This window comes from Hippichthys cyanospilos, chromosome 4 (genome assembly GCF_059441005.1).
Source record: "Hippichthys cyanospilos isolate Australia breed blue-spotted pipefish chromosome 4, RoL_Hcya_1.0, whole genome shotgun sequence".
In the NCBI taxonomy this organism is placed as follows: domain Eukaryota; kingdom Metazoa; phylum Chordata; class Actinopteri; order Syngnathiformes; family Syngnathidae; genus Hippichthys; species Hippichthys cyanospilos.
This window is the reverse complement of record NC_142372.1, coordinates 13,409,528-13,422,883: the sequence shown is the minus strand read 5'-3', so window position 1 is coordinate 13,422,883 and position 13,356 is coordinate 13,409,528. Positions and strand designations below refer to the sequence as shown.

Here is a 13,356-nt window from a genome sequence, read left to right as displayed (position 1 = left end):
AGCTATCTGGGATATGTAAAGATGAAAACGTTTGCTTTGGAACGAATGGAAAGGGATTCTGCTGTAAGACTTAGTCAATAAGCTGCAGTACTCCCAGCAGTGCAGTGTCTGGAAATGGAGTAAAGTGTAGTAAACCAAGTGCTTTGGCAGTCCAAATATTAAATGTTCAAACTGATTAAACTGTTTAGTACATGCATTACATTCCCAAAAGCTGGTCTCGGGGCAACAAATGTTGAGGACTGCTTTAAAACAAACAAAAACAGAACACACACACGCACGCACACACATACATTTGGAATTTTGGAAAAGTGACTCAGATAAACGGACACAAGTGTCACGAATGGGTGCACAGAAGCAAAGATGAGGTGAGATCCGCCACTTGGTAAACAACTAATGTGCAAATAGTCCAGGAGTTTGAGAACAATATTTCTCAAGGTGGAATTTAGCAAGGATTTTAGGGACTTCATCATCAACCTACAATATTATTCAACGTTTCAAAGAATCCAGAAAAATCTCTGCAAAAAGGGGCAAAAGCCAATATAAAAGCACCGCAAATTATGATCTCTTGGGTATTGCCACATGGTCTCAGGACGATGTTGTCAGCCAACGTTGTTCATTGCTACATCTACAAATACAAGTTAAATCTACCATGCAAAACAAAAGCCATATAGCAGCAACACACAGAAACGCCAACGGCTGCTCTTACCATCAGCTTTATAAATTCCAAAATTAGTTCATATGTTTTATCTTTACCTGCGGTAGTGTGGTATGAATATTTTGATATTTCGATTGATATGTCTATCTATACTTTTGTGTGTGTGTGTGTGTGTGTGTGTGTGTGTGTGTGTGTGTGTGTGTGTGCGTGTGTGTGTGTGTGTACAGTCTAATGATGAGAGCAGCAGCAACGTCTACAAAAAATTACCCCAATACGCATTTTTTTAATTATATAGATTTTTTTCTAATTAATATTTATATGCAGCACCATGCACCTCTATCCTTCTCTCGTGCACATTTGGTTTTTGAATCCCCCTCATTTTAAAAATAAATATTGACACTAACATGCTAATCAAAGCCTGGTTATTTGTTCCATTAGTATGCTAATTCCTTTTATTCCCCGTGTTCATTTACCATTAGGTAACAGGTGATAGTTAATACAGATTTGCATAATGAACGCTTCTCATTGTTATTGTGTGCTGAGGAATGTTTATGGACATCATGTATTTTTAAATTAGGTGCATTGCATATCAAAATGATCTTATAAAAAAATTGTTTTAATTCTGTTATCGAAAAACAATTTTTAAACACAGGTTTTGCAGTCCGTGCAATGACTTGTTCTATTCCTTCTTTTTTGGCAGACCTAAGTTACCAAAACTTGTTGTTAAAAATATAACCGTCCAACAATATGTTTGAATACATTTTGATTATTCAAAAGATATAAACTTAAATGTTGTGAACACTTTTAAAACACACTTTACAACAATTTCCATTCAGGATCGGTGTATTTATTTAACCGTGGAACACGAGAGTTGTGACTTGCTTCCCTGCACTTTCTGTAAACCATGTGATGAGCACACAATTTATTATAGCCATAGTCAACTCCATTTTATTTATACACTTTAGCTGACCAGAAGAACTTATCTCAAGAGCAAGGACTTATCTCAAGTCACTTTATATATTGGGCAGGTATTGATGCCAGCTTCTCACACAATAAATAAAATCAAGAGAACCTCACATGAGAAAACATATTCCAGGCATTACGGCAACGAAAGCAACTCAACATCAAGACAAAGGTGTTATATTCAAATAAAATGAAAAACTCAAATGACTTTTATCAACACCCACCCCATAGCTGGAATATTTTTTTTTTTTTTCCAACTTGATAGATCTCTTCGTTTATCCCACGTCTGCTGACTGCTGAAAGTATTACATGCTGTGCAGAGCCATCAAAACTATAAAGAAAAATACTTAATGATTTAAAACAAAATAAAACATGGCACTGTGACTCAGGGTGACAACGTTTTGGGGTTGTTGATAGAACTACAATGTTAAATTGTTGAAATTTAGATGACACATTCTGACAGAAAAGGCATAATCGCTCATCACAGTTTGAAATGTCTCTGCAGTTCGCGGCACATTGTAAACAGTGTTATATTGCGGCTTGACACAAAACACCGACATGGCAGATGCCCGGGTCTATACACAATATCCAACGTTTTTGTCTGCATTTTCAATACGCTGACAGGTCGTCCTTTTTTGGATTTCCCACATAATGGACTATTGTGCGTTTGGAAATTGTGGTTTTTGTTTTCGCACGTAATATTGTTGTGTTTGGTTCGTCTCACTATATCAAGCCACAACAGCGACGACCTGTAATGACCCTGGCATCCCAGTAAATGGCTCACGATACGGCGACAGTAAGGAGCCCGGTGACAGTATGACGTTCCAGTGTGACCCTGGCTATCAACTCCAAGGCCCTGATACCATCACATGTGTCCGCATGGATAACAGATTCTACTGGCAGCCTGACCCTCCAACCTGTATCGGTAGGTCTGCATTACTTTGGTAATCACTCGCCTGACAGCAAATGTCCTTCTGTTTAACCAGGACGAAATAGAAAGTTTGGTTTTAAATTTCAAAGTTCGGAGAGATAAACTTTAGCAAAATGTATCATTTTAACCCCTCATTTTCAAAATGTTGTTGTTAATCATGACTCCTTTCATTCGCTCAATTCTAAAATAACTGCAATTCTATTTACTACTATTTTTTGCAACTTTTTTGTATACTTTATTATGTTGTGTTTTCCTATGGATTGGCAAGTAATCGAATTACATGGTTAATTTAAGTTAAATAAAATGTTATAATTTGCTCTTTTTTTTTTTAAACTATGAACGCATATGTTAGTCCCTCCATGTAGAATGCACTGTACAATCATTGTCATACAAAATCAACCCAAAAAATAGTTCAAGGGGGAAAAAAAGGTGCTTCGTTTTGGAGACCAGTCTGCTGTTTATGTGTTCAGTTTCTTGCTGTTGTAGCAGATGGTCTTCTACACCACAGGCAACACTTGACTGTGTTATATTATGGCCTTAAATTAGATCCTAATAGGCTAATAAGAATACAATTTATAGCGTGTTATAAAAGAGTGCCACAAGTCTAATTCAAAAACTGTGCACAAATACACAACATTAAACATTCTACAGTATTATATTCAAGAGACAAAATCAAGATAGTTGTGTGTACACATACTGTAAATGTAAAAAGTGAATGTGCAGAAATTTAAAACTGCTGATGCACTATGCAAAATCTCCAAAGTGAAACATCATCACTTTTATGATGCAGTTTGACTTCTAATGGGATCTAATAATTTAAACAAATCATCAACAAAAACATTGCGATGAGTTACATTTTTGGATACAGACCACTCCTCTCTCTTTACTTCGTTTATCGTCATTAAAATTGACAGCAGGAAGTTGAAATTCAACCCAAATGAAATAAAATTAGTAGTCAAACCTTTTTTTCAACACTACGTGCTGAGATTCTTCCTTTTGTAATGAATGTTTCACCTTGGCCCAATCAAAAAGCAAGCTTAGGTTTTGTGAGGTACTGACAGCACACATAACATTTTAGCCTCCAAAATTGCATACAACAATGAAGACATATTGTTGCTAAATGACTTGAGTTAGCAGGATATCAAGTAGTATCAAAATATTTTCTACTAATTACAGTGCAATATTTTCCGTTAAATCGCTTGACAACAGGCTGTGACAAAATATGTCCTTGTTGTTGCTGTCTGAGGGCGGATTCCAGTCAGGAGGCGCGACACTCACCAGGAATAACTCATCAGCAGCCCCTCACACAACCCTGCAGATTTGTTACAGATGCTCTCTTTTATAGATCTCATCCAGTTTTATGCTCAAGTGTCCAAGGTGATGTTTGTTTACTGAAATATGGCCTGTTGAAGCTGAGGCTGTGGGAAGATAAATTTTTCATTTTCTCACACAATTAGTTTATGTGTTGCCTGTGCTCCACATTGAGCTGTTTTTCATCGGCCATGCGTCCTGGCACTTTTGATCACACTTTTCAATAAATGATTTCCTTCATTAAAAAGCAGGTCAAACATAAATGTTTGACTTTTACATCATTGTCTATATGCTATTAAGTCATCCAACTCTGTTTACACTCGCTGCGTCTTGACTCTTCAGAGAAGTAATACATTCAACCTGTTTTTTGTTTTTTGGGGGGCGGGGGGGTTGTTTTCACAAACATTTACAGTGGGGCTCCTTGGAAATTTGATAAAAGGGCTCCCAGCGGGGTCACTGAGTCCAATTTTCTGTAGGATATCTGTTTCATTGAGAACGTATCACCCCACTCAGAATTTACTAAACTTGTCTGAGCCTGTTTATCACTTAGTGGGCATAGAGCTGATCCCTGATGCACCCCTACCTCTGCCTTAAACACATACAGCAGACTGTACATCACCTCTCTCCTTCTACCGACGTCCTCATGCAGTACCACAGTTCCTCTCTAGAACCTCTGACTTTCCTCAGCGTTTTCATTTTAAATCCCCTCCTCTGTCCTCTTTGTTTTTGAGTATCTCCCGGGAGTAGCATTATACAGGTTATATAGAGAAGTGTATGTCTTTGTGTGAGTAATCTACTCGACAGTTAAGGCCTTTGTTTACCTTTAGCTCGCCGTCGCTAATGCGTTCACACCCACCTGCCACCCTGAGTTTTCCTTAATGTCAGTGCAGTGGTGCCTGCGTTGATCACTGGTGCTAAATATTTTTCCTTACTCTGTTGTACGATAACGGGACCACCAGGGGCGATTTTACTGCTTACTACCCCCAGCTCCACTCTGTTTCCAAATTTCACAGCCCTGTCTCTCTCTCGCTCGCTTTTACTCTCTAGCAATTTGTGAAGGCAATATTAGTGGTCCACTAGGTGTTATTCTCGCTCATCTCCAACCTTTGCTGCATTGCTCATCAGTAGCTGACCCCTTTCTCTTCTCCTTACATTGAGGGGGTTGGGGGGTGGTCATGGATGCTCAGTCAAGGGGTGAGTCTTCCCTCCAGAAGACTTAATGATGTGTTATAAGCATCTCTCTATTTTTTTTTCCCAGCAACCTGTGGTGGTAATGTCAGCGGTCCTTCTGGAGTGATCCTGTCTCCTAACTACCCCCAGCCCTACCCTCCAGGGAAAGAGTGTGATTGGCGAATCCGAGTCAACCCAGATTTTGTCATTGCTCTCATCTTCAAAAGGTAGGGGCCCAAAATATGCGTGACTGACTATGGTGGCTTTTATTGTAAGTGTAACTGTCATAAAATGCATTCTAAGTTCTTGGCCTGAAAGTGGAATTCTGTGTCTGCAGAAACACCTTCACCGGTGTTTCTCAACATGCCATTTAAGTTATGAAATATTTAGATCTAAATAGCATCGCACGTACTTTTAGCTCAAATTTCGGTTTTCTTCAGGGATATCTATGATGACAAATTCAGCTGCAGCGTCGTAATAATAGGGTATTATCAAACAATGTTTGTGCAATACAAGCAGTCATGCTAAAGGATTTATTAGACCCACTAAAAGCAAATATAAAGTGCTTGAGTTATGGTGTAGCTTTTATTGAACACAATTTAATCAAATTTTAAACTGTTTTTATTCCGCTATAAATTATGTAGCTTTTATAGTATGAAATACAGTTAAACAAATACAAAGTGCATATGTGTCACTAACAAGATACACTGTCAAGTCACAGAAAATAACAGTTCCAATATATTATGAGAAAAATTATTGCCCAAATGAAAAATGTTAAGATTTCTGAGTACATTTATGACAAACAAAATATGATAATAAACTTTTCCAAGTAAGCAGTTAAATTGAGTATATGGGTAGAGCAGGAAACATGTGCCAGTTTGTTCATCTCTGAGATTATCAGGAGCATTATTAGTCACAATTGTAACAAATTATTTAACACAATATAAGTATACACAACAACAGTATTTTCATTCATTTACATGTATGTGAGTAATATGTGTTTGTGAATTAATTCAGTTTGTATACATTGTTTAGTATTGTATCTTGCTTTGTTTTATTTCATTTTGTGAACATGCCTTAGTTTTGCATTGTGTTGATTACAGACCGGTTGATTTCTGTTCTGTATTAATACTTGTTCCTGATTAGCTCATTTAATTCAAGCCCACACTCAAAAGAGCAAGGATAGTTGTGGTGTCATTGTTGATCTATTAACAGCCTCCTTCCAACTAAGCTGATTCTATTTAGTAAGAAGGCAGCAGAAATATTAGTACGAAACTTTGCACTCACATTTGCATGGATGTGTGTATTTCGTGTGTCACATGAATTTGCAAAATGTATCAAGACTGTTTTCAATTAGAAAGGGGTGGTTCATATATATATATATATATATATATATATATATATATATATATTTGAAGGCTTGGGGACAGACATATTCTATCACTTCAATCAAATGCAGTCGATTCGAGCCTCCCATTTGCACATGGTGAATGATTTAAGAAAATAATGCAATGCATTTGCTGTGCCAAGCAAGCCAAAAGTTGTGAAGAGATCCTTTCTGTAGATACAAACTTTAATGGTGTAGTCTCTGAACATAGCAGAGATCTAGTTGTAAGAAATAGCTCGACACTTTTTTATTTATTTTTTTTTTTTTTACTGACTGGTGTACTCAGATGACATTTGCTGTGTAAATGAAATACATATTTCTCAGTTCTTGATGAAAATGGCATTGGCTGTGCTGAGGAAAGGAAAAGTATTTGTACTGTGTAACAGAATGAGCACAAAGGTCCTGTCTTCCTGATGCCAGCAGTTGTTTTGGATGAAAGAGAATAATTGCATAAAATTGTGTTGTCCAAAGGACTGGCTTAGCGCTGGCAAAACATGTTCTCATTTCTAGCGAATAAGTTCATATATATTCTTTTAAATTTTTAATTAATTTTGGCTTTGTATACAATAACTAGACATCCATCAGCCATCCATTTTCTATAGCCGCCTATCCTATAGGCTTGCTGTTGCCTATCCCAGCTGACTTTGGGCAGTAGGCGGGGGACATCCTGAACTGGTTGCCAGCCAGGGCATCCTGGGACGAACAACTAGTCATGCACCCAATCACACCTAAGGAAAATTTAGTGTGTCCAATACACCAGCCATGCATGTTTTTAGAGTGTGGAAGGAAGCTGGAGTGCCCAGAGAATACCCACGCTAGCATGGGGAGAAAATGCAAGCTCCAACTGGAGCCAACTGGAATTTAACGTAGTTAACCTTAACTATGAGACCGATGTGCTAAGTGCTAACCACTCTTCCACCGAGCTGCCCATTAACTAGTCATTAAAAAAAAAAAGTTTTACTTTTTGATGATTGTTTTTGTGAATAGAATTTATGTGCCGTGTATGATACACGGCACTGATTATCTATTTAAATATTCATGTTTTATTCTAATCCTTACCTTCCTACTCTGCCATGTGCCTTTTTCAAACCATACTGTATGGACAACTTTTAAAGGCAACCATAATATTTTATATTACATATGTATATGCATGTAAAGTTCATTCATAAGTTCCAGACATAAACTGTCTCTTTCATAAAATGTTTATTAACTACCATTAATTAACCTCCTAGAGAGGATCATGCGTAAAGAATGGTTGGCTGAATTAAAAAAAAAAAAAAAAAAAGTACTCACCCTTTGAGTGCATCTAGGAAATTGGGGGTCATTTGACTTTGGAGGTCCTGTTGTATATCAAACGCATACTCAAATATTTACAATCAGGGGCATCTTACGTACTTATAACAGTTCCATTCATTTTAAAATAAATAATCAATTCAATGAATGCTCCTTCTGATTACAGCACTTTGTATGGTCTCTCGCTATTGTACACACCCAAGTTTATCGAATTTTTCTTTCTGCTAATTAAAAGTACATATATAATGATTACGGTGGCCTTTGTGGATTGAATGCTGTGCGAAGGTTGTAATTGATCTCTTTTAAATGTTAGATCACTCTGCATTGTCATTTCATGACATTTATTCTTGTAATGTAGCTCCATAGGAAAAAAAAAAAAAAAAAAATATATATATATATATATATATATATATATATATATATATATATATATATATATATATATATATATATATATATATATATATATATATATATATATAAATGCATTTGCAAGGATCACTTTAATGCGTTCAGTGCAAAGAGGCTTATGCGCCGTTAAGCTGTTGCTTAATCAGATATAAATACAGACCTGAACATTCTCAGGGTTTATGTGAACCTTGCAAATGATCACATTGGCTGAATATAGGTGGTTTTATCCCATAATAGAATAGTGCTGTCAGAAAAGTGATACATATATGTGGGAATATATATATATATATATATATATATATATATATATATATATATATATATATATATATGGGGGGGGACTACCATGAACATTCAAGCGCACATAACAGATTGTATGTCTGTTAAAGTTCGAGCTGCTAAAGTGATATTTTGTCACAACAAAACCTGAGAAAGAAGAGAGAAGAAAATAACTTTAAGCACACAGCCTGGCTTAGGAAAGAAGATATTAAAAATGTGTTTGAGCAAGAACGGAGGTTATTAGCTGGTATTCATTTTTATTAGTTGTTGGATTATCACCAAATTGTAGATGCCATCGTCCATCATTAACCTAAATGTTGTCATTAATAACTCAGCTACTATTATGAGGGGTTGTGCAAAACAGTCAAGAAAGTCAAGTAAGTTGACTTAGAAATAACTTGACCATTTTCTACGCTAACCTTTCTTGAAGACACACATAGTGTTGAAATGATGGCAAAGAAAAAATTCTCCCCTACAAAAAGATGAAGATGTCACAAACCTGGGATTATTTCTAATAATAAAGAGTGGCAAATATTTTGTTTGTACTTTGTACTTTGTTTGCTGACCTTTAATGGTATTATAATATAATTAGCATAATGCTATTATACTAATGCTGGTCGTTCTTGCTAAGAGTTAGAATAACTTAGAAAAATGTCGAATTTTTTTTGTCGTGAGTAGTCATAGCCACTCACAATAATAAAAAAATAGTACTTATACTTATATATGGAATACTGGATAGGATTATTGATATTTAAAAGATTTGGTACTTATTTGGATGACTTCTTGATTTACGTATTCTGTGTCAGAAAAATTCTTAATTTTGTATAATCCTACAAACTGATAGACATACAACCTACAACAAAACATCAGATGGGTAGCAGTGAAAAAAAACATAAAAAAATGATGCACTGACAACAGAATTATTTAACATCCCTCTGGTGACGTCCTTCTTTGCACTCACAAGTGTCACAAGCAAGCATGCACATACACACACAAATCACAACTTCCATCTTAACTAGACAGCTGGAAAATCAAAGCAAGTCGAAAAGTGGACTCCAACTGAAAATAGTTGTGTGTTTAACTGGCAGGTGGGCACTAAGACTAGCGTAATTGCTGTCAGGGTGAACATTTTGATATGCGTGGGTGTGTGCGTGTATGTGCGCATTTTATTTTCTATATATATGTGTATATGTGTGGATTGGGGGTTGGAGTGGAATGGCGGAAACATTTCCTGCAGAGCAACTGCCAACTCGGGATAAAGGTTCATGCTTGATTTTAAACTCATTCATTTTATGAACAACTAAAAGAACAACCAGCCAAAGCTACCTTTCTGGTTTGTGGATAAAATTATATTATACTGTTGTTAATTGCATTTCTATATTTCTACATTTTCAGAAACTTTCCATGAAAAGGTTGGCCGGCTCATTTTGAAAAACAAAATTGATGAAAGGGTGTAACTTCTGAATTAGTTTTCTGTCAAAATGAAATGTAAATGATTTATGTTTTATAGGCAATTTGTAACTTTATTCCCGATAACCGCCATGGGAGGATACCAGCAATTTAAGTACCTGCAAATACCAACTCGTGAATGTTAGTCATTCCTCTCGAGGCGAAGAGTGTACACAACCCGTTTGAATGCCCTGGATCTGTGTTTTGCTCCTATCAGTTTTAACATGGAGCCCAGTTATGATTTCCTCCACATTTACGAGGGCGAAGACTCTAATGGGCCACTTTTGGCAAGTCTCCAAGGCAACCAGGCCCCAGAGCGCATCGAGAGCAGTGACAACAGTCTCTTCCTGGCATTCCGATCAGACGCCTCGCTGGGCATGTCCGGCTTTGCCATTGAATTCAGAGGTAAAACTTTATCTTCAAATTACTGTCTTTGTTTTTATAATGGTCTGAATATTTCTTTGAAAAAAAAAAAAAAAAACAACTAAAATGTACGCACTTATAGCAACTGTAAAGGTTCAGGCAAAGGGAAACTAGTAAGGCAATGGACCATCTGAACTCAGAGACAATCTGTTCCAAGAGGCTATGAAATGTTTTTCCTTTCAGTTATGACATTTACCCCATTTTAAATTCTGGAAACAAAATTAATGTATTTGAGGAGTTGACTTTCGGGTTTTCGAGCACTTTTCAGGGAACTGTCTTTTTGGAGAACCATCATATGAATGTAAAAGGAAGTTAAACTTAAACTTTTTTCATTTATTTAAATCCAACTTCATGTCTTTAATAGATATGAAGGGGTCACTTCATTAAGTACATGTATTATATATTTCTATTATTATATCCATCTACATATATTTGTTAGTAAATTTTATTGCCAGTGTAAAAGCTAGTATTTATTATTTTAGCTTTCTGATGTTTGCACGTCTTATTTTCACTGCATGAAGGAGCAAGATTCATCCACTTGATTTGGCAATTGGTTCACTGTAACTTGATAATTTTCCATATAGATTTGATATAAAACATAACATACACACCTGTTCACATGCCATTGCTTGCTTCGAAAATTAAGCCAAGTTTTCCAAACGTTTTCCATCATTAATGTAACCTATAACCTATACATCTTGACTGAAAAAGGGGAAAATAGGTTCAAACCACTCAGCACAGCTCAACTGAATTTTATTCAGACTGTAAAGAATTTCAAAAGCAACTTTAAAAGCAACCAGATTAATATGGTTGCACAACTGTACACAACTCTTAAAACTGGGGAATGACTGGTATTAAATGGTCACATTCAAGCCCGTGCTAAATGGGAACAAACAAGCACGTTTCATCTTTTAAAAAGCCTCATATTAAACCCAAGTATAGTTCAGTTGTTCAGGTAGTTGTTTCCTGTTTTTTCTTTTATTTTTTATTTATTTTTTTGCTTTATAACAAAAGCCTTGAATCCAAATACACCTTTTGGAATATTGGCTTTATAGAACTATCAGCCATTTTTCCCTATGTATTCGGGAGATTGAATGTGTTTTTTTTCCTCTCTGCTTTTGAGCAGAACCCTGAAGGTTTTGTGGAAATACTGATTGCCATTTCAAGCTGTTCAATTGACCATCTACCCTGTTTGAAGTCCCAGTTCCAGTGGAAGAAAAAAAAACAAAAAAAACATACAAAAGCATAATCCCGCCCACCAGCATGCTGGTTTGCTGGTATAATGGCATGGTGTTCTTTTGGTAATGAACAGTTTTGTGTCTGCACAACTTTTTGGAATTATGATCCACAAAAATCCAACCTTTGTTTCCTTTGGATTACAACGGAATCTTCCAAGTACTTGAGGGAAAACATGTTGTGGTCGAAAATTCCCAAAGGTGTTTTGCCCTCCAGAGTTCTGTTAGAAAAAATATATATTTTGAAGAAAACTGCTACAGTAACTGGACTTTATTTAGGATTAATAACAGGAACATTAAATTGTCACAGGTGTTATGCTGAATCTCATTTAAAATGAGTTTGAATCAATCGACGGTGATATTTCCAAACCTTCAATTATAAAGCAGATCACCTTTATAGAATGCCCAAGGGTAACAATTAGAATTATTTGTTGCTGAACTATGGGACAGATCAAAGAATTATCCTTTCTCTTGTGAACAAATGTGTGCATACGATGTTATGACTTACCATGAAGATATTTATTTTTTATTTGGCGCAAATATAAGAGGTGTCACATCTCCAGACTGGCTAATATTTAAAGCTGCCAACTCGATTCATTTCAGCCGCACTTCATGAAGCTTTTGCAGCAGAAAGGAGCCTGATGTTCCGTGTCGGCCCGTGAGTTGTTTACCTCCGCAGATTGTGACTCATCCTGGTTTTAGAGAAACTGGTTGACTGATTTAAGAGCTATTGTCAAAGTGAAGCTGATTATTACTTCATCATCGGACTGCAGACTAGATCTCTCCTGTCAAGTTATATAAAAATCTGTTTCCATTTTTTGTCTATCTCACTCCATTTATCTGTAATTAAAAACGATTATCTCCCCCTCTGTTGTCTGCCTTGCCAGGCCACCTCACACCTCTGTACTTTCGTCATTAATTCACTACCTTTCATCTGCCATCACTCTAATTAAAATGCAACCTTAATCATCTCCCCGTTTCATTTGCTTCTACCACCCCCTCCTCATCTCCTACTCCTTTTTCTTTTTTTTTTCTGCCACTCTTTGCTGGGCAATCACAAGAAAGCAAACAACCTGGGCCAGAGCTGTCACTTAGAACTAAGGCAGTTTTTGACAGTGTTTGAGTTGCTCTTTCTCCTCCATCAATCTTGCTTTTTATCTTACCCTCATTAGCCCCTCCTTCTTCCATGAAAACTGAAGTGTACGAGAGGGAACACGTTGTAAAGGGTCTCTTTATGTCTGTCACATCGAATCAAATCAACTAGTAGAGAGTAAACTTCATAGTGCTCGCTTTTGACAGCAGCCACTAAGTCCATCAAGATAAGAGTAAAACATTTTCCATCAAGAAATTGCTGTTTCTTTTTTCTTTTAATAAAGAAATGGGCCCTGTTGTCTTTCCTCTTTTTTCTGTCTTTCTTTCTTTAGTTGTGTTTTTACAAATTTGCTGAACTTGTGCAGATAGAGTAGAGCAATTGCACCGTTATGAGATTCATGAGAATTGCTGATTATGTGCCGTAAAGTTGACAATGTGGATGGGACATCGGAGACCGCCCTCCATCGCCGTTTGACTGTTATATTTGACAATTTATTTGGAAAATTTAGTGGACTGAAACTGAAAGTTGCCAGAAGTAAGAATAACAAAGTCAACTTTAGATACATTTTCAAGTTGAACTTCGCAAGATGGATTTGTTGAGCTAACATCAATGTTCTATTCAATGTAGCTGCTTTATAGGTTTTATAGTACAGGGGGTGATTTTATAAATGCACAAAACTCTTTTTATTCTTTCAGAAAAACCAAGGGAGGCCTGTTTTGATCCTGGTAACATCATGAATGCCAGCAGGACTGGCTA

At 36.4% G+C, this 13,356-nt stretch overlaps 1 protein-coding gene across 1 annotated transcript in view; it reads left to right on the top strand.

The window, feature by feature from the left end:
• The window catches only part of csmd1a (CUB and Sushi multiple domains 1a), a 371,307-nt gene that overhangs the window by 280,764 nt on the left and 77,187 nt on the right, over window positions 1-13,356 (top strand). The window contains exons 29-32 of the mRNA XM_088414132.1: window positions 2,352-2,543; window positions 5,119-5,257; window positions 10,067-10,254; window positions 13,296-13,356. The exon at window positions 13,296-13,356 is cut by the window's right edge and continues 134 nt beyond it. Coding sequence (XP_088270258.1) covers window positions 2,352-2,543; window positions 5,119-5,257; window positions 10,067-10,254; window positions 13,296-13,356 — 580 coding nt within the window. The remainder of the gene's footprint in view (window positions 1-2,351; window positions 2,544-5,118; window positions 5,258-10,066; window positions 10,255-13,295) is intronic.